The 21,289-nt window shown below is 39.5% G+C and overlaps 1 protein-coding gene across 2 annotated transcripts in view; it reads left to right on the top strand.

Annotated features, from left to right (window-relative positions):
• LOC116648629 (S-adenosyl-L-methionine-dependent tRNA 4-demethylwyosine synthase TYW1) overlaps positions 1 to 16,819 on the top strand; it is a 201,313-nt gene extending 184,494 nt beyond the window's left edge. For both annotated transcript variants that reach the window (XM_032430710.1, XM_032430709.1), the window contains one exon: positions 15,875 to 16,819. In XM_032430710.1, coding sequence (XP_032286601.1) covers positions 15,875 to 16,096 — 222 coding nt within the window. In that variant the 3' untranslated portion in view covers positions 16,097 to 16,819. The remainder of the gene's footprint in view (positions 1 to 15,874) is intronic.
• The last annotated feature ends 4,470 nt before the right edge of the window (positions 16,820 to 21,289 follow it).

The following is a 21,289-nucleotide window of genomic DNA, read 5'->3' as shown; positions in this document are numbered from 1 at the left end:
TTATAACAGTATGGACTTATGGTATTTATTTTATACTTTGGGTTATAACCCAATTCTACTTTATTTCTTTTGTTGCTCAAATTATTCTAGCTCTAGCCACTAGGATCTCTTCTGGTTGGCTCTTGTGCTCCTTTGACATCAATGTTCAGGGCTTTATTTGTTTTTGTTTTTGAGCACTTCTTTACTTTCTGGCTCTCAAGATGCTCCAGGCTCATCTTGTATATTTTCTGCTCCAGTCCTAGAATCAGTTATTTCTGTCAGGAGCCCTGGTTCCTTTATTGAAGAATGGTGTTAGAAATCAAGATCTGGGTGAAGGTGCGCTTGTTGCTGCTAGGGTGTTGTTTCTTCTTTTACGCCCTCTAAAAGGTATATGACAGAGCAAAGAAATTGTGTGTATATTCATGCCTTTGCATATACACATGGCTGTAAATATTTCTACGTGTATCCATTTGTATCTATATTAAGCTAAACATAGTAATGTCTCAAACTCTAATCCATTGCCAGCATGACTCACTCTAGGCTCCTCTTCCTGCTTATTTGTAAATTCCCCCTCTAACAGTGAGAAACCTAGCTCCTTTATATCAGCCGTCTATTTACTTAATCGTTCAGTTCCAATATACAAGTATAGCAGTATCAGAACTTTTAACCTTAGTTAAAAGTTTAACCTCTTTTGCTTATGTGTAGGTCCTTTTGCCTTTAGTAGTCTTAGAAGCTCCACTCATTTCCAGAATTACTTAGCTCAGCACCTTTTCCTCTTCCTCCCCTTCAGTAAAGTTATTTCATATATTCATAACATAGTTAGATTCTCACACACAGTCCGCACCTCTTCCTGGGATCCCCTGACCTCCTAAATGATTTTTTTTAAATTTTCATATTTTAAAGTTCAGTATTTGTACTATAAAGTTGAATAGGTTTTGGAAAGTACATAATGTCATGAAAAGATGAATGAACATCTTTTCATATGCTTATTTGCCGCCTGTACATTTTCTGCAGTGAGGTGTCTGTTCAGATCTTTTGCTTATTTTAAGTGGGTTTGTTATTTTCTCATTGTTGAGTTTTAAGTCTTCTTTATATATTTTGGATACATGCCATTTATCAGATGTGTTTTGCAAATATTTTCTTCCAGTCTGTGATTTGACTCTTCATTCTCTTAACTACCTTTCTCAGAACAAACATTTTTAATAAAATCTGGCTTATCAACTTTTTCTTTCATGGATGATGCCAGGTTTCTAAACTCAAGGTCACCTAGGTTTTATCCTATGTTACCTTCTAGAAGTTTTATAGTTTTATATGTTTAGGTCTAAGATCTGTCTTGAAAGCTGTAAGATTTATATTGAGATTTTTTGGGGTTTTCTTTGTTTTGTTTTGTTTTTGCATGTGGATGTCAAGTTGTTGAAGTACCATTTGTTGGAAAGACTGTTCTTCCTCCATTACATTGCCTGTGCTCCATTTTCAAAGATCAGTAGACTGTATTTGTGTGGGTCTCTTTCTGGCCTTTGTATTGTTCCATTGATCTATGTGTCTGTTCTTTCACCAATACTATGCAATCTTGACTTTTGTTAGTTTTATTGCAAGTCTTGAAATTGGGTGGTATCAGTTCTCCAACTTGTTCATCTTCTTGGCTGTTGGGTTGGCTATTCTAGGTTGTTTGCCTTTTCATCTAAACTTTAGAATCAGTTTTTTAATACCTATGAACTAGCTTGCTAGGATTTTGTTTGAGATCGAGTTGAATCTACAGATCAAGCTAGGAAAAATTGACATCTTAACAATGTTCAGTCTTCTAATCCATGAACATGAAATACCTCTTATTTAGATCTTCCAAACTTTTTTCACTTTTTTTCCTGCATATAGATCCTATACATGTTTTGTTAGATTTACACATAAGTGTTTCATTTTTTTGAGGTTAATGTAAATGGTACTGTGTTTTTAATTTCAAATTCCAGTTGTTCATTGCTGGTATATGAGAAAGCAATTAGCTAATATTTCTCAAAATATTACCTCATATTTTACACCCGTGCTGTAATCACTTATTAGTTCCAGAGGGTATTTTGTTATTGTTGATTCTTTGGATTTTTCTACATCAATTAATCATGTTATCTATGCCTCTCTTCCCAATCTGTGTATCTTTTATTTCCATTTCCTATCTTATTGTGTTAGCTAGGACTTCAAGTATGATGTTGATTAGAAATGGTAAAAGGGGACACTCTTGCTTTGATTCTGATTTTGTGGGAAAGCAACTGGTTTGTCACCATTAAGTATGATGTTCACTGTAGGGTTTTGGTAGATGTGTATCAGGTTGAGGACATTTCCCTCTATTTCTAGTTTGCTGAGAGTTTTTAATCATAAATCAATTCGGATTTTTGTTATATACTTTTTCTGCAGTTGTTGATATGATCATATTTTTCTTCTTTAGCCTGTTGATATGATGTGTTACACTAACTGACTTTCAGATGTTGAACCAGCCTTGCCATACCTGGAATAAATCCCACTTGGTCATGGTGTTTAATATTTTTAGTACATTGTTGGATTTGACTTGCTAATATTTTGTTGATTTTTACATATATGTTCAGGATAGTTACTGTTTTGTAGTTTTACTTTCTTGAAATGTCTTTATCTTGTTTTGGTATTAGAGCAATGCTGCTCTCATAGACTGAGTTAAGAAGTGTTTTCTCTGCTTCTGTTTTCTGGAATAGTGAGAATTGGTATTATTTCTTTCTTAAATATTTGGTAGAATTCACCAGTGAACTTGTCTGGAACAGGATGTTGTCAAGCTGCTTCTCGCACCCACCTGTCTCTCAGCCTTTCTCACCAGCTCCTTCCCATTTTCTTTTTCTCCCTCTTTTTCTCTTGGCTACTTTTGGTTCTTCATTTCTCATATCACCTGGTACGGCTGCTGTAGCCCCAACTTAACTTAAATAGAAGTGATAAAAGCAGGCGTCCTTCTCTTGTTAACTGATCTAAGAGGAAAAGCTTTCAGTCTTTCACCATTGAGTATAATGTTTACAGTGGGTTTTTATATATGGTTTTTATTATGTCAAGGTATTTTCCTTCTATCCCTAGTTTGTTGAGTATTTTTATCATGAAAGGATGTTAAAATTTGTTGAATGCTTTTTCTGCATCAATTGAGATAGTCATGTGGTTTCTTTTTTCTCTTCATTCTGTTAATGTGATGTAGTACATTGATTTTCCTATGTTGATCCATCTTTGCATTCCAGTAGTAAATCTCACATGGTTTGGTGTATAATCCTTTTAGTATGCTTCTGAATTTGCTTTGATATTATATTGTTGAGGATTTTTGCATCGGTGTTCATAAGGGATATTGGCATGTCTTTTTTTTTTTTTTTGTAGTATCTTTGTCTGGCTTTAGTAGGCAAGCCTCATAAGGCTGAGTTAGGAAGTATTCCCTCCTCTTCAGTTTTTGGAAAAGTTTGAGAAAGACTGGTATTAGTTCTTCTTTTAAAGTTTAATAGACTACAGCAGTGAAGCCATCAAGGCCAGAGTTTTTTTTTTTATTGGGAGATTTTTAGTTACTGATTCAATCTCCTTACTAATTATCGGTCTATTCGTATTTTCTGTATCTTTGTCATTTAGTCTTGGTAGGTTTTGTGTTTCTAGGAATTTGTCCTTTTCATCTAGATTGTCCAATTTGTTGGTGTACATTTATAATAATCTTTTATAATCCTTTTTATATCTGTAGAATCAGTAATAATGTCCCAACTTTCATTTCTGATTTTAGTTATTTGAGTCTTTTCTCTTTTTTTCTCAGTCAGGCCAGAGGTTTGTCAATTTTGTTGATCTCTTTGAAGAACCAGCTTTTGATTTCAGTGCTTTTTTTTTCTCTTTTTCTACTCTCTATTTCATCTCTGCACTAACCATAATTATTTCCATTCTTCTGCTAGCTTTTGGTTTAGTTTTTTTTTTCTCTCATTCCTTTAGTTGTTAGGTTTGGTTTTTTTTTTTGGATTTTTTTTTTTTTTTTTTTTTTTTTTTTTTTTGAGATCTTACTTTTTAAAGTAAACCTTTATAGCGATAAATTTCTTTCTTAGTACTGCTTTTGCTATGTCCCATAAGTTTTGGTATGTTGTGTTTTCCTTTTCACTTAGTCTCTTAAGTATTTGCTAATTTCCCTTACAATTTCTTCTTTGATCCACTGGTTGTTTAGGAATGTGTTGTTTAATCACCACAAATTTGTGCATTTTCCAGTTTTCCTTCTGTTACTGATATTTAACTTTATCTCATTATGGTTAGAGGGATACTTTATATGATGTTTATCTCTTAAAATCTATTTAGATTTAATTTGTGGCCTAACTAAGATGGTTTGTCCTGGAAAATGTCCCATTAAAACTTGAGAAGAATGTATATTTTGTATTATTGGGCAGACTGTTATTTATTGTGTTGTTCAAGTCCTTTGTTTCCATACTGCTGTCTGGTTGTTTTATCCATTATTGAGAATGGGATACTGAACTCTCCAGTTATTATTGTAGAGCTGTCTATTCTTCCCTTCAATTCAGCCAATATCTGCTTCATATATTTTGATGATCTGGTACTAGATATGTAAATGTTTATAATTATTGTATCTTGCTGTATTGAACCTTTAATTAATATAAATTGTCCTTCTTTCTGTCTTATAATCTTTTTAATTTGAAGCCTATTTTGTGTGATATTACTCTACCACTCCTGCTCTCTTTTGGCTACTGTTTGCATGGAATATCTTTTTCCCTCCTTTCGTTTTCAACCTGCGTGTGTTTTTGGATATAAAGTAAGGCTCTTATAGATAACATATTGTTGGAGAGACAGAGAGAGAGAGAGAGTGTGTGTGTGTGTGTGTGTGTGTGTGTGTTTAATGCATTCTGGCAATCTCTGATTTTTTTTGAGTGGAGAGTTTAATCCATTTACATTTAAAGTAATAACTGATAAAAAAAAGGGGGGGAAGGACTTCTGTCATTTTGCTGTTTGTTTTTCATATGCTTTATATAAGCTTCTTTGTCAACCCCTCTTAGCATTTTGCAGATATTATTCTGGTGTCTTCCAGCATAATGTTCTAGAATCTTTCATCATTGATGAGCTGTCTGGTGTTATTATTCCTTAGTTTGGTGTCTGCTGATAAACTCAACAATCAATAACTTTTATTAAGTTCACTTTGATAATGCTGTGCATGCATTAATTCATTTAATTAGAAAAATCCTATGAGTCATAAATACTACTTTTCTTCACATTCTAAGGGAGATATCTCAGGCCAAGAGAGCACAAACACAATTAGAATTCAATCCCAGATATTTCAAAATACAAATGACATGGTGACCATGACATCATACTGTCTCTCAGGTGCTAGAGAGCAGTCAGACAAGATAGGGAAATGGAGGTAAGTGTCCGATGAGAACAGCGCAGATCCCCACCCCGCTCACCAAGAAGCAAGTTCATGGATCTCCTTCAAGGTCAACTCTGAGAAAGTTTTTGCCACATTTGAGGCCTTGTACGTAATTCAGTGTTGATCACAGACTCCTCTCTCTTGGACATATAAATTTGCAGTCTGTAAAGGGAGGGAAGGAAGAGCTGTCACTTCCCTAAGCCCTTCTTTCTTGGAGTAGGAAGGGAATTGTGTGTCTCCATTTAGGTCTTATGCAGTGGTCTCCTAACAAAAGCTACTGACAGGATATTTTGCCTTCTGTGATACGTGTGGAACTCATGCTTATCAGAGGCCTGGTTGCTTCTAGTAATTACTTTCAGAGAAAATGTCAGAGAAAATTGGCATTTTGGTGACATTGCTGAAAGGACTTAGCTCTACTCCAACAAAATTGTAGATGAAGATTGAAATTCCAGAAATTGAGTCTCCAGATTTAAAAACTTTTTAATTGCACTTGGATATATCTATAATTCAAATGCATTGTTGTAGTTTTGCTTCTCATAGTGGTTCCTCAGAAAAAAGGAGGCAACTCTCCTCAGCTCTCCACTGTTGCAGGCAGTCAGGTACACTTGGGAAGTCTTTGTGATCTTTGCTGCCTCTTACCCAAAGAACAAACAACACAGCTGTAGCTAGGGTACTCAAGAACGAAATCCATAAATCTGGGAAGTTCAAGTACTACCATAGCACTCTTTTTTTTGTATTCCAAAATCACTTCTCCCTCACACTACCCTGGGATTTCCTCTGCTCCTTCCCAGTTCACATGTACTTCTGAGTTATGAGGAGGCCTGGCAGCCCCTCTTCCGTCCTCTAACCAGTACTTTCCCAGGGGTTTGGTAAGTATTACTGTATGTCTGGAGGACCAAACTTAAGAAATAACCAACACTAAGATCATAACTTCTTGAGAGTGTGAAAATTCAAATGAAATGTATGAGTCTTTTTTTGGTTAGTGTTCTTTTTTATTTTTGTATTATTCTACTTTGTCCATTGTGTGTGGACTTTGAGTTTTGGTTGTAATTTTACCCAAAGAAAGGGCTGATCTTGGCCCTCAGCTTCTAGGAGGTGATTTCCAAGCTCTTGGAATGTCCTGCCTGTGAAGAGTGTCCTTGTTTATCTGGGGGACTTAGACCGCACCTGAAAGTCTAAGCATGTGATTTAGGGCAGGGGCTTTAGACTACACAGTATTTGTTTGACCTTCAGAGGAGCTGGAAACTAAAGTCAGCCACGCCGCAATCAACTATGTCTAAGTGACCAATCCCAATTAAAACTCTGGACATTAATTGGGGTGCCTGGGTGGCTCATTCGCTTAAGCATCCCATTCTTGATCTTGGCTCAGGTCATGATCTCAGGGTTGTGAGATCGAGCCCTACTTAGGGGTCCATGCTGGGCTTGGAGCCTGCTTAAGATTCTCTCTCCCTCACCCTCTGCCCCTCCACCCTCCTCCCCTTTAAACAACAACAACAAACTCTGGACATCGAGGTTCTGGTGAGCTTCCTAGGTTGGCAGCACTCTGTGCCTATTCTTGCACATCACTGATGGCTGAGATTAGCTCTGATCACTATTCCAGTGGAGGAGGACAACTGGAAACTCCATGCATGGATCTCTCCTAGAGTCTGTCCCATATGGCTCTTCCCTTGGCTGATTTTAATCTGTGTCCTTATGCTGTAATAAGCCATACTGAGTCTAACAGCTTTCAGTGAATTCTGTGGGTCCTTCTAGTGAATTGTCAAACTGAAGATGGTCTTGGGAACCCCTGAATTTACAATTGGTGACAGAAGTGAGGGTGGTCTTGGGGACTCCTGAACTTTGAAGTGTTGTATCTATTTTCAAATCCCACACTCACCGTTTCTCATTTTTCTTATCTGAAAAATAGCAGTAACTTTGTTTACAGGGTTATTGTGCTGGCTAAATTAAGTGACAAATGTGAGGCAACTGGAATAGTGCCTTGCCTGTAATAGGCCTTTAATAAAGAGTCTGCCCTAAAGGTGCTGATAATTTGACTTTTCCGTAAAGAATACTGCAGTATCATGTGGAGGAAGATTTGCACAAACTCTCTCCAGTGGTGATACTAATCAACAGCTCTTGATTTGCTCTTTTTAGCTCATATGCAGGATTTCCTTCTTATTTTTAACTCTTGGATGTGTAGAAATATGATGCCTTTGAATGATTAGAACTTTCCCTGTAGTTACACAGTATTTATAATTTAAGACCTGGAATAACTTCAGCACAGCATGGTTGAGGCATGAGATTGACAGGCCAAATGGTAAGAATTTTTGTTTGTGGCATTTTGAGTTTAAGTAGCTGTGGATATTCCATATACACTTCTCTGTATGGAAGATACTATTGAAACTAATGGGAAGTCAGTTCTTCATCTACAAAAAAAAAGAAGAAATGTGCTCACCTAGACTGCGTATGCTATTAGGAACCAGTTAAGATAATGGGAGGAATATCTCTCACTGTGGAGTTTTATTTCTTTAATTATTATTTTGCCAGAAGGGACAAAAGCTGTGTAAATAAAACAGAACCAATCAAAGGCAGAGCAAGCTGATTTTAGAGGCCTGCATACAAATCTTTTGTTTCCCCTGCATTTGCCTTGGAACAGACAGTCTCTGTTGTGCTGTACTTGGGTAGAGAAATAACAGACAGCATGCTTCTCCTCAGTGTGCTCGTTGTTTATACTTCATGTTGAGGAAGGTTGAAGGATGCTAAGAATTTGGAGCCTACAGATTATTTTCTGTAGCTTTTAGATCAGTTAAACAAAGGGAGTTAACTTAGAAATATGATACTTAAATAAATCCAGGGGTGAAAAAAATCTCTTTGCACTCCAAAATGCTTGAAAGACACCACGGTTATTATTAGTTCTGTCATTTTTCTGGTTTGACAGCTCACAGTATGTGATAATGTAATGACCATAGGCTCTTGAACACCCATGAATTTGAATCTTGGCTCTTCCACTTGCAGAGGATAGGACCTTTGGCATATTTGTTACTACTTAGCTGTTTTGGACTTTTGCCCTTGTTTTAAAGAGGAGAATCCAACCACATGAGTTTTGTTACACAAGTGGGTTGGTACATGAGTGGGTTATACAAGCTAGAGAACCAAACATGGTGCCCAGTGCACAGTAGGATGCTTCATAAATGTTGGTCACCACCACTGTCGTGCAGGTCTTCCCCTTTCCTCCCCCCATGTTTGTTGGTTTGGGTTGTTGATAAGATACTCTTCCCTTGCTTTGAGAGATTGGTCATTACTATTTTACATTTTGTTGTTTAGTTTTATAAAAATTCTACATAGACAATTTAAAAAGCCAAAGTTTATTACAAAAATCAGCAGTCCCTTGTGTTTTCCTCAAACATAGCTTCTTTTCCTCCTCTCAAGCAACAACCACTTTCAACTTTGGGGTGATTATTTTGGTATTTGTCTTTATATCTCTAAATAACATACTTAATATTGCTGCTCTTCATTGTTTTTTTTTCATTGTCTCTTTATACTATGGAAGATGAGATGAGGCTCTCCCCTACCTTTGCTCATCACACCCTTTCCTGTTCTCCCACCTTTGCAATGTATGCATAGCGTAGTTTTATGCATTATATGACCAAATGAACACTGTTCACTGTTAAGCAGTGCAGTCTGCTATGATTGCTGTTTGTTTCCAGCATACCTTTTGGTTTCCTTGGAGTTAATATTTATCTTATTTTTTCTTTGTCTAGATTTCTATATTCTTTAGCTAAACGAACTCTCAAATTCTCTGCCACCTATATCTCCTCTCAGACTTTCAGATGTGTTGGGTTCTCTATCATGTTCATCTATTTATTTAAAAAAAATTTTTAAACTATTTTAATTCAATTAATTAACATATAATATATTATTGGTTTCAGAGGTACAGGTCTGTGATTCATCAGTCTTATATAATACCCAGTGCTCATTACATCACATGCCCTCCTTAATGCCCACCACCCAGTTACCCCATCCCTCCACCCCCCTCCCCTCCAACAATCCTCAGTTTGTTTCCTATGATTGAGTTTCTTATTGTTTGTCTCCTCTCTGGTTTCATCTTGTTTTATTTTTTCCTCTCTTCCCCAATGATCCTCTGTTTTGTTTCTTAAATTCCACACCATTGAGATAATATGATAATTGTCTTTCTCTGATTGACTTATTTCACTTAGCATAATACCCTCTAGTTCTATCCATGTCATTGCAAATGGCAAGATTTCATTTTTTTGATGGCTGTATAATATTCCCTTGTATATATATACCACATCTTCTTTATCCATTCATCTGTCGATGGACATCTGGGCTCTTTTCCATAGTTTGGCTATTGTGGAAATTGCTGCTATAAACATTGGGGTGCAGGTGCCCCTTTGGATCCCTACATTTGTATCTTTGGGGCAAATACCCAGTAGTACAATTGCTGGGTCATTCAGTAGCTCTATTTTCAACTTTTTGAGGAATCTCCACACTGTTTTCCAGAGTGGCTGCACCAATTTGCATTCCCACCAGGAGTGTAGGAGGGTTCCCCTTTCTCTGCATCCTCGCCAACATCTGTCGTTTCCTGACTTGTTAATTTTAGTCATTCTGACTGGTGTGAGGTGGTATTGCATTGTGGTTTTGATTTGTATCTCCCTGATGCTGAGTGATGTCATGTTCATCTTTTTTTTTTTTTAAGATTTTATTTATTTATTTGACAGAGAGAGACATAGCAAGAGAGGGATCACAAGCTGGGGGAGTGGGAGAGGGAGAAGCAGGCCCCCCGCTGAGCAGGGAGCCCGATGCGGGGCTTGATCCCAGGACCCCGGGATCATGACCTGAGCCGAAGGCAGACGCTTAACGACTGAGCCACCCAGGCGCCCCCATTTTCATCTTTTTAAAGGAATCTCCCCAGAGGCACTTTCTGACCCACCTGCTTTGGACACACAACTGTCATACTGGGACTTCCTTGAGCTCTCTCTTGTGTGGGATGTCTTGTTTTGGGGATCCCTGAATCATTCAGATGAAACATCCTCCAGTAGAGTCCTGAGAAGGGTTATGTGGGAGGTCCAATTTATTGAGAACTTAAATGTCTAAAAATGTTTTTATTCTCCCTACACACTTGATTGGTAGTTTTGCTGGGTATGGTATTCTAAGCCGCATACTCGCCCCTGTGCAGTCGGAGCCAGTGTCTGAGCTCTCACTGTGGTGGTTGAGGACTCTGAAGGCATTCTGATCCTTAATCCTTTGTGTAGGACCGTTTTTCCCTTGTTAGGATTTCCTTTTGTCTCCACTGTTTGAAATTTCACTGAGATGTGCCTCAGGCAGTGTGTCTATTCTTATCCTTTGTGCACCCCTTTAATCTGGAAACTCATGCCCCTCACTTCATAAATTTTTTTTCCAGAATTATTTCACTGAGGATTTCCTCCTTCCTATTTTTTCTCCTTTCTTTCAAAAACTGGTGTTATTTTAAAATTGGGTCTCTTGGGCTAGTCCTTTAGTTTTTTATTTATTTTTTTAGTACCTTCTCTCCTGTTTAGGAAATTCTCTTAAAATTTTTTTCTTAACTTTCCTGTGAATCTTTCATCTTTGCTCCTGTAGTTTTAAAGTCTAAGGTTCTTTTCATTCCTTGAGTGTTTCTTTTTATAGGGTAACTTTTTTTATGGATACAGTATTGTCTCATTTCTCTGAGGATAGTTGTTTTAGTTTAGTTGTTTGGGGTTTCATTTTGTTTGCTGTTTGCTTGCCTATGCTCTGTTTACTCTGTTACTCTTTTCCTTTGGTTTACTTTTAGTTCTCTTGTTAGAAGTTTTCTTCACATGTTCACTAGTTGTCTGCTCATATTTAAGTGGGAAACTAAAAAACGTGTTGAAGTCCTAAGTCTGTGGACTGGGCTTGACTTTATCTTAGGGAAATCTAGCTGAGTCATTTCCCTAGGAAAACCCAAATAGTACTTTTCAGTCAGTCCTCTTGGGCTGGCCAGAAGGGTCTCCTGCTTTCCCCAGGCTGCATGACCATCAGAGGTAGGGAAGCGGGCAGGGGATTAGGGCTGTTCTGAACTCTCATTTCTGTTTTCAGCTCTACCTGCTACCCCCTAGTCCATGGATTTTCTCTCCTACTGTCTTATGAGAATAAATCTGTCTTCTGCTGGGGAGGGTGGTGGGTAGGTTGGGCAGCTGCTCAGCTGTGTGTATATGCAGGGTGTGGAGGAACTTGGGATTCTAACAGTTTCTTACACAGAATATAAATCTATCTTTGGGGCTTTTTTGGGGGTGCAGGGAGTTGGTGCTTCTTCTGTCCCTACTTCTAGAGGTGTCTGGTACCACCAGTTTCCAGGCCTTTGGGGAATTCTGAGGTATAAATCAGGTCAAATCTTGGATTTTTCTACTTGCTAGCTTCAGATGCAGTTCTCTTGGGTCTGCTGAGCCAGTTATTGCTGAAAGTTTGATACTCTTTTCTCCTCTTCTGATCTCTTTGCTTTTACAGGTTTATATATCTTTTAGATATACCTTTAGTGTCACTCGAGTGGGATTTCAGGAAGTGAAGTACATGCATGTGTTTAATCTGTCATCTTTAACAGAATCTTTTTAAACATTAAAATAATAAAGAATCTATTTGTCATTATTCTGTTCAATGAAATTTTCCCTCTGTGAAAGAGAGAAAATAATGAGAACACAACCCTTGGTACTGCTGTTTGTTCTGGACGATGGGAGCCCATGGCACTGGCCCATCTGCCCCACAAGGCCACAGATCCTTAGCAGCCTGGCTTTCTCAGCTAGGGCCATACTTTATTGCACTTGCGGTGTGTTTTTGAGATCATCTGTGACCTTTTGAGTTTATTTATAATTCTGCATAGATTTACCTCTTCCCTTACTGTTGGATTTGAGGAATTCTTGAAGCAGGGTGACCTCCTGTCTCAGCATACTTAACCTCAAATTTTATGATTTGGGGTTTTATTCTTCTGTTTATGCATCTCCGTCTTTCAGCCATGTTTTTCTGCCAGTCATACCAGATTTTGCCCTTTTAGCTTCTGCCTATTGCCTGAAACAACTTGACTTTTTCTGAGTTATTATTTAGTATTATTCTCAGATTGTCTTGAGAGGGGGCATAAATGGATTCATTTTTGCCTTAGGAGTCTGATGGCTTAGTGTTAACAAATTTAAGAGTTAACTGCTGTTCTAGACTGAATATTAATGTCCCTTCAGAATTCACATGTTGATGACCTAAGCCCCCCAGGGGGTAAGTATTTAAGACAAGGCCTCTAAGGAGATAATTAAGGTTAAATGAAGGTCATAGGGCGCCTGGGTGGCTCAGTTGGTTAAGCGACTGCCTTCGGCTCAGGTCATGATCCTGGAGACCTGGGATCGAGTCCCGCATCGGGCTCCCTGCTCGGCAGGGAGTCTGCTTCTCCCTCTGACCCTCCCCCCTCTCATGCTCTCTTTCTCAAATAAATAAATAAAATCTTTAAAAAAAAAAAAATAAATGAAGGTCATAAAGGTGGGGCCCTGATCTGATGGGATTGGTGTCCTCATAAGAAGAGACTCCCCCCCCCCAACCCCCCACCCCCCACTGTGAAGCCACAGAGAATGTGGCCATCTACCGGAAGCTTCATCTTCAACTTCTAGCCTCCAGAACTGTAGGAAAACTAATATCTGCAGTTTAAGCCACCCAGTCTGTGGTATTTTGTTATGGTAGATACCAAAAAGCTAATATACCTGCTCTTCTTAGAGTTTAGCAGAGTTGTCAGTTGTCAGATGTTAGCTTATAGTTGTCATATTTGTGCAACTGACTTCCTCCATTTTAAGCCACAGTTAGAATTCTGTAGTCGAAGGAAACCAGATCTTAATTGCATTAGGGGTTAGGGAACCTACCAGCCTATAGCAAGTGACTTTTTTTTTTTTTAATGAAATCATTGCCATAGTTCTGTGAAAGTTGTGTTTCCAGAGCCTGTGTGTGTGTGTGTGTACACTAGATTGAGATACAAAATACACTTCTTATCGTAAGTTGTGGTGAAAAAGATTTTAAGTCTGTTGCTCTAGTTTAAGCTAATCTTTTAGTCCCTGTTAGAATACCCATGGCAAGTGATGATTGGTGGAGTTTGAGGGAAAAGGTAGACCAGGACTGTGGACCCTGTGGGGTCAGACTTTGGAATCCAAAAAGGGACCTAGAGATCTAAAGTCCAAAGGGAGAGGCATAGGGAAGAGGAGAATTCGGTTATCTGTTTCACCCAGCAAGCGAAGCAGAGAGCCCCTAGGAGGACTTTTCTCGTAGCGCCAAGCTCCGGGAGGGGGTGGGAGCGATTTATCACATCTTCCTCTGCACTCTGGGAGTGCCTTATGCATAACCTCACTCACTGCACACGCCACGTTATATTATAATTATTTTTAAAATATCTGTGACTGGGCCAAGTCCATAGTTAGCACTCCATAACTGTTAGAGGAGGGAGGAATAAAAGGTAGCCATCGTTATTGGCCTCATGTTACTGTCATCCATGGTAACGACACGTTTACTCCTCCACCAGCTGGAGTGTTACCCGATTCCAGTAAGGTGTGAGTAGTGCGCCCCTCCGTGAGTCCGCTCTGAAAACAGCACAGTCTCGTTTACAGAGCCAATAGCAGCGGAATCACATTCTCCCTCTCAAGATGTCAGTAGAACAGGTGGAAATTTCCTTCATCGTGTGGTCTTCTAGCTTTGTTAAGAGGTAAGGAGAAGGAGGCCAGGCCCTTGTATGTCCTAAGCGCCGGCATAAATGGTAAGTCAGATATATTCACAAAGCCAGCAATATTGATGTCGGGTAGACTGGGCTGGGGAGGTCACTCCAGAAGCAATTCTCCTATGTCATGGGCCAGGTTCAGGGGAGTGAGGTCCTGTGGCAGGTGAACTCTCATTGCCTCAAGGGATTCAGGAAGACTTCCCAGAGCGAAGGGTGTTTATGAGGGGACCTGAGGCATGAGTAGGTGTTAGAGGGAGTAGGATAGGAATCACGTGAGAGGGCAGTTAGCTCATGAAGAGCCTCCAGATGGAGGTTTGATATTTGCACTGCAGATTCTCAGGAATGGGGCTCTACTCTGTTGTAGAGTAGATTCTGTAGCTCAGAATCTCAGTCTGCAGAAGGTGGAAGCAGCCAAACCTGGCATCAGAAGACCCATCAGCAGGATGATGGTCGCTGAGTCCCAGAAATGAGGGCCTGTGTTAGGATCGTGTCGGGACGATAGAAATGCTGCTAACGAGGAATGCATGGGGACGTTTTTTGGATGTGAGGGGCCAGGGAGGGGTGGGGGCACCTTTGACTCTGGAGTTCTGAGGCTCAGTACCCAGGGATGACTGACTGTTTTCGTGGTAGTAGAGAACATTTGAGAGCAGTCTGTCTTGGGAGGGAAAATGATGGGGAGATGTGGATTTCGTATCTTAGGTTAGAGTTTTCATAGAGGCCCTTGGGGTACCATTTCAAAGAATGGTCTTATTAGAAGATAATTTCTCATGATTCATAGATAGACTAAACTTTTCCATTTATTTGGTACTTTTTTCACACTAGAAACCTCTTAGCTGTTGGGTAAAAAATCAGATGTCATTGAAATTCAGCCTATTTTAATATTCTGAATCCAAGAAGCTATACATTTTCAATATTTTTCTCAGCTAGAACATGAAATTGTTATTTCACTTGGTTCATAATCAGGGTTTTTTAGAAGACAGCAGCTTAACGGAATGATTTTTCTGTTAATAAATCAGGTATCTACATATTATATATTTACACAAATAAGTTCCAAATAGATGCTTTGAGTCAAAAGCCTTCACAGTTCAATTAGTAATCCCTTCAGAGCTTCATCAACTTATTTTCTGGTTTCTTCATTCCTGGTCATTATTCTACAATGACTTTTGAGAAACAGTTTTGTTAAAAGAGTACAAATTGGATTATTCCCCTTTAGTGAATTGAAATTCTTAACAAGGCTTTCCACTAATGAGGTATTGTATCCATGTTAGGTTAAACAGGCTAGTTTGAGCCATTTAGTTAGCATTTCAGAATTAGAAGTCATTGATTAAAGCTTCACTAATAACTCAAGCACAGTTTAATAATAAAACGGATCCCACTCGGTGCTGCTAACACAACCAGGAAAACTCGTACCAAATAAAAAGTGGCAACAACAGGAATTAGAATTAGCTCGTCCATTAACACATGATAATGCCAAAAAAATTTAATTAACCTTCTTTCAGTGATACTGCTAAAGATAAACTTGACTTGCAATTCCAGGATGAGTTCTTTATTCAGCACTTGGCTCTTCCTCATCCAGCGTAGCAGCAATCCTAGCAGTCCCGGGGGAAAAGAAACTCCCCTCTGACTGTTGTTCATTCGGCTTTGATATGGAACCATATCTGGAGCATGAAAGAATTTTCTTTAACTTGATAGGGAGAAAAGAAATCAGGCTTATCTTTGAATTTTTAAAATATTTGTTTTCCTTTTTTTTTAATGGATGTTTTTACTTCTGACCTGACTACACTTTTTCTTTCCAGTTTAAGATTGATAGCGAGTGGTGGACATGGATCGATTATAACCGCTTCCAGGAGCTCATGCAGGAATATGAAGACAGTGGCGGATCAGCAACTTTCAGCGCAAAGGATTATGTGGTGAAAACTCCTCACTGGGCATTATTTGGTGCCCGTGAAAGAGGCTTTGATCCCAAGGACACAAGATATCAGAGAAAGAACAAATCAAAGGATATTTCCGGATGTTGAGATTATCTGACCATAGGGTACTGAAGGACAAGAACTGATGGCCCCTGAAGGTTCTCACCCCCCGCTGTGATTTTTCCAAGGACACATTACACGAGTTCTATTTCATGTAGAGGGGACGCAAGTCACGTCCCAGGGTTGCTTTCCAGAGCTTAGGCCCTCTCCTGATTTGACTTCTTAGAGGACCACCGTTCCAGGGGAAGGACATGGTCCTTAGAATGGAACCGAGGGCTTTGAATTATAACTTGTGAAACTCGCTAGAATGTTGTTCCTGGGGGTGTTGTGAGGAATGAACTGGGTTCTTGGCCTTTGTGGATTGTTCCTCCCCAAGGTAAGTGTATCTACTCCCTCCAGGACCTCCATCCCTTCTTTATATCTTAAGATAACACCTCCTGGGACTCATTCAAGTTGCCGTAATTCTTGATTATTTTTAAATACTGCATAGATTACATTAAATTTTTGCTTCGTACCAGCCCTTTATGAATTGAATTGGATCTAGATCTCATTCCATTCTCCTACAAATCGCCATGGAAGGCCTGGGGGGCGGTGTTCGCGTCGGAGCCCTCTTCTGTAGGAGGAATGCCCTGGGATGCCAAGGAGTAATTAGTCTCACAGACAGACTTCGAGCCCCTGTACACCTTCCCCACAGAGCAGGTCCCCATCTTCTTTTCCCTCTTGTAGCCTGAGCTACTTTACACAATCTGTTTTTAGGGCTCAAGTTTTTTCTTATTGAAAACATCATTAAATACTTAATAGTTTTTAAAAATATCATAGTTATTTTTTAAAAAATTCCTTTATCCTAAAAATTTAATTAATAAAATCTTTTGTATAGACTAGAATTTTCTCTTGAGTGTTTATTTTAAAGATGCTTCTAGTCCCGTGGTTCAAAGCCCTATCAGAATCGACCTCTTCTTTATATATCAGCTATTTTGTAAACCTCTCTTTTCTGCTGAAGTGAAATTCCTAGATAATATAGCCTGCCTACTCACTCAGTTGAAAACTAGGCTCTGTAGTTATATCTAAGTGACATGGGATGGGATGGCAAAGCATCATTGAAATCCTTTGTTCTTCTTGAACCCACTTCATCTTCAGGCTTATGTTTGGTCTCCTCCTGTTCTGGTGACTGAGACAGACAAGAGACAGGAGTGGTGCAGGCCAGTGAGGCATGATCTCATTGAAACCCAGATGGGTTAGTGTTCATTGAACAGAAATGCAAAAACACCCTAAAGTGGGATGAAGTGTTAAAAAGGAAGTGCTCGTGCTGAGGGGGGGCCGGAGACAGAACATGCAGGGCTTTGGACCATCCTCAACCTCTTTTTCAACCACAGTAAGGACTTCTGTGAACCCACTTTCCCTCTAAAACAAAGGAAATATAGGCAAAGTGACTAAAATCAGTGAATTCTAGAATTTTGACATTTAACCAAATCTTCACAATGAATTGAAAATCATCTGTTAAGAGACAAATCAATAAAATTAACTGTTGACTTCTCATCAGAAACCATGGAGGCCAGGAGACAATGGGGTGGTGTCTTCAGAGGGCGGAAAGAAAAGGCTTTCAACCAACAATCCTTTGTCTCAATCCTCCTTCAAAAATAAAGGAGAAATGAAGACATCTCCAGGTAAAAAAAAGTGAGAGAATTCACATGCAAACCTGCCCCACAAGGAGTACTGAAGGGAGTCCTTCAGGCTCTGATGAAAAGTACCCTAAGCACTAACTCAGAGCCACATGAAGAAGTAAAGAGCACTGGTAAAAGTAACTACATAGGTTTTATGAAAGACCGTATAATGTATTTTGGTAACTCCTATTGTAAAGCAGTAATTGTGGCACTTTGTTGATGGACTTACAATGTGTAAAGATGTAATTTGTAGGACAGTAATAGCACAAAGGGGTATGGAGGGAATGTAGGCATATACATTTTACATGGGTGAATTTTTTGATATATGAAATATATCTCGATAAAGCTGTAAAAAAAAAAAAAGCAAAGCGCAAACACTGAATGTTTATTAAAACCAATATAGCATAAGAGAAGCATCATAAATCAATGGGAATTTGGAAGAAAAAATAATTTAGTTCTGTTCTTTACACTAAATACTAGGAAGAGTCAAATGAAAAAAAAAGCTCCAAAGAAACCTTAGGTGAAAAAGGCCTTTCTTGACCAGGGTTCCCAAACTTTCTCATGCAGGAGAGTCACCTGGAGGACTTGTTAAAACACAGGTTCTGGGTCCCACCCCACAGTTTCTGGTACTGTAGGTGTGTAGTGGAGAGCAGTATGTTTTCTGACACATTCGTGGTTATACAAACGCTAAGAGAGAGCACACACTTTGAGAACAACTTGTAGTTATAAAACAATGTGAGAACTCATACAGTTTTGAAAGGTCAAAAACTTTACAGAATATGTTCAAGTATCTAATAATATCAAACATCACATAAACTAAAGAGACAAAATGGGAAAAATAGTTTGCATGAAATAGGATTGACTCTAAAATCTCATCGTTTGATTTTAAAAATGCTAATAAGACTTGCCTGGTTAAATAAGCAAGGGCTAGAGAACGTAAAGTTTCATTGATGAGGAAATAGAGCTAGCTGCAAAATATGAACAGCTGTTCACTTTCAGCAAAGAAATGCTAATTTTTTTATCAAATTAGCAAAATGTCTATATCATATTAAGGTAGAATATAGTTATTGCAAAGGAGTTTGGCAGTATATCCCAAGAGCCTTTATTTTCGAAAAACTGATTTAATGAGAAAAAGAGTTTTATGCTTTAAAGTATTTATTATAGCATTTTATAATAGCAAAACTCAGGAAACCTAAATGTAAAATATGCTAGGCATTTAATATTTCTTGAAAGAATGGCAAAGTTGTATTACACCATATTGTGTAGGTAATTCATCCTTTCAACAAATGTTTATTAAACACTGATTGTGTTCTAATGGCCGAGGATTCGTTGGTAAGTTAAGGAAAAAGAGGGGAACATAATTCTTGCCATTATGATGCTGACATTCACCAAAGACAAAGATTCACACAATAAATGTTAGTCATCAAACACACTGTGGTAAGTGCTACGGAGAGGGACGGTCTCGATGTGAGTGTGTCAGTGGAGAGATTTCCTAGTCAGGGGAGATGTGCCCTGAGTGTGCTGGAACCTACAGGAGTCTGGACTCCAGAGGTGGGCTCAGGGAAGAGCACTACAGGTAGAGGACTGAACATGATCAAAGGCTTTGGGTCGCAGAGGGTCACGGCACATCTGAGTAGCTATAGGAAGGCCACAGTACCTGGAGGGTGCTGCAGAAGGGGTGGGAAAGGGCCAGGACACTCAGGGAAACATAATGGGTGATGACTCAGGGAGATGTAGGCCAGGCCAGGCCCTAAGAGCAATTATGCAAAGGAACACCATGATTAAATTTGCATTTTAATAAGCACTCTAGCTGTGGGATTGCAAAATGGCTTGGAAAGACCTACAGGGAGATGAGTTGGTAGGTGATCCCTGGGTGGTGGCATTTGGGCAGTGCGCACCCCTCCATGCTGACCCTGGTGGTGGGGATGGAGAGCAGTGGATAGATCGGAAAAAGACCTTGGAGGGTAACACGGATTTGACCACAAATTGGTTAGTTTGGGGTGAGGGGGTAGGGAGGAGGGAAGAAATGTCCAGGATAACTCCTGATTTTCTGGTGTGTGGACAGGATGAACGATGGTGTCATTCTCCAGGCTGCTTAATCCTGGCAGAGGGCTGAGGGGACATCCTGGGTCATTTGTGGACACGTGGGCTTGACTAATGTTAAAAAGAAAATCGCAGGCCCAAAATGGCCTTACTTGGACTAGGCCAAGTCACCAAACCAGGGCTTAATCCTCAACCTAATTGCAGTTTCAACCAACCCCAGAAATGTGAAGTGTTCTCCTCTCCACTGGGAACTTTCTGGTCGGCACCAATGAGGCCCTCCGTCACAGGGCCTTCTCCATCCCCCAAAGGAAGATGAGGTAACCTGCATATAATAAGCTTCCCTGCACTTCCCCCTGAGGGAAGGTGATCTTGCCTGAAACAATCCTTTCTTTTCTTTTGCTTCTGACTTTCTTGCCCCACCCTCCTTCCTGTAAAAACCTTCCATTTTGTACAACTCCGAGGAGCTCCGTCTGTTTGTTAGATGGGATGCTGCCCAATTCATGGAGCTTCTAACAATGCCAATTAGATCTTCAAATTTACCCAGTTGAATTTTGTTTCTTAACACTTCCCAGGGGAAGGTGGAGGGAACGGTCAGGCATATGGGTCTTAGTGGGGGCGGGAGGGGGGAGGCGAAATGTGCAGATCATTGTCTTAAGTTCTACTCAAAGCCTCAAGGAGACCTGAGGTCACCTGAGGAGAAGACATAACGGGAAGAGGAGAAGGCCTGCTCATGAAGGCCCAGCGGGGAGTGGCGGGGCCGAGAAGGAAGGGTCAGTTGACTGGGGAGGGTCAGGGGACAAACCAGCCGGTGGAGGGCGAATCAAGACTAGACTGGTCAACCGTGGTGAGGCCAGTGAGCCGTGACCAAGGAGCATAACAAAAAACGCCCTTTGGACGGGGGTCATCCTCGTCCTGATCAACACTCTGAGTGGAGTGCTGGCCCCGAGTGGAAGGTTCCGAAGGACTTTTAACGACAAGAAGTTTATGATATAATGCTAAGTCTGAAACACAAAATACAAAATCCCGGTCATCTTAATTACGTAAAGATCGTATGAAGCCACACACGACCGAATATGTATTATTTTAAGAGAATAACACAGTCAAAGGTATGAGAAAACAATATTTTCTACTTCTTTTTGAAGTAAATTGCTAAGTTTTTTCCTTAAATCTTGAAATCGAAACCCTCCTATAGTTGGAGTTAAATATATATTCAAAACAATGTATTTTGTTAGCAGAAAGATTAATCTTTTTCTGTTCTTTCAGTGTGCTGGGTTGTTTCTCTCACTTTTTATTGAAATACAAATTGAGCTCTTCCTGGGGTACGATTGATTTACTACAAGGTGGCAGTGACTAATCTTGCTGGCTATTGGCCCACTTAGTGCTTTTCTTTTACCATTTCTTTTCTTTTTTCTTTTTCCCTTTCTTTTATTTTTTAAATTTATTTATGTATTTATTTGACAGAGAGAGACAGCGAGAGAGGGAACACAAGCAGGGGGAGTGGGAGAGGGAGAAGCAGGCTTCCCGTGGAGCAGGGAGC

Source organism: Phoca vitulina, unplaced genomic scaffold, assembly GCF_004348235.1.
Source record: "Phoca vitulina isolate PV1807 unplaced genomic scaffold, GSC_HSeal_1.0 scaffold45, whole genome shotgun sequence".
Taxonomy (NCBI): domain Eukaryota; kingdom Metazoa; phylum Chordata; class Mammalia; order Carnivora; family Phocidae; genus Phoca; species Phoca vitulina.
This window is presented reverse-complemented; position numbering and strand designations above follow the sequence as displayed.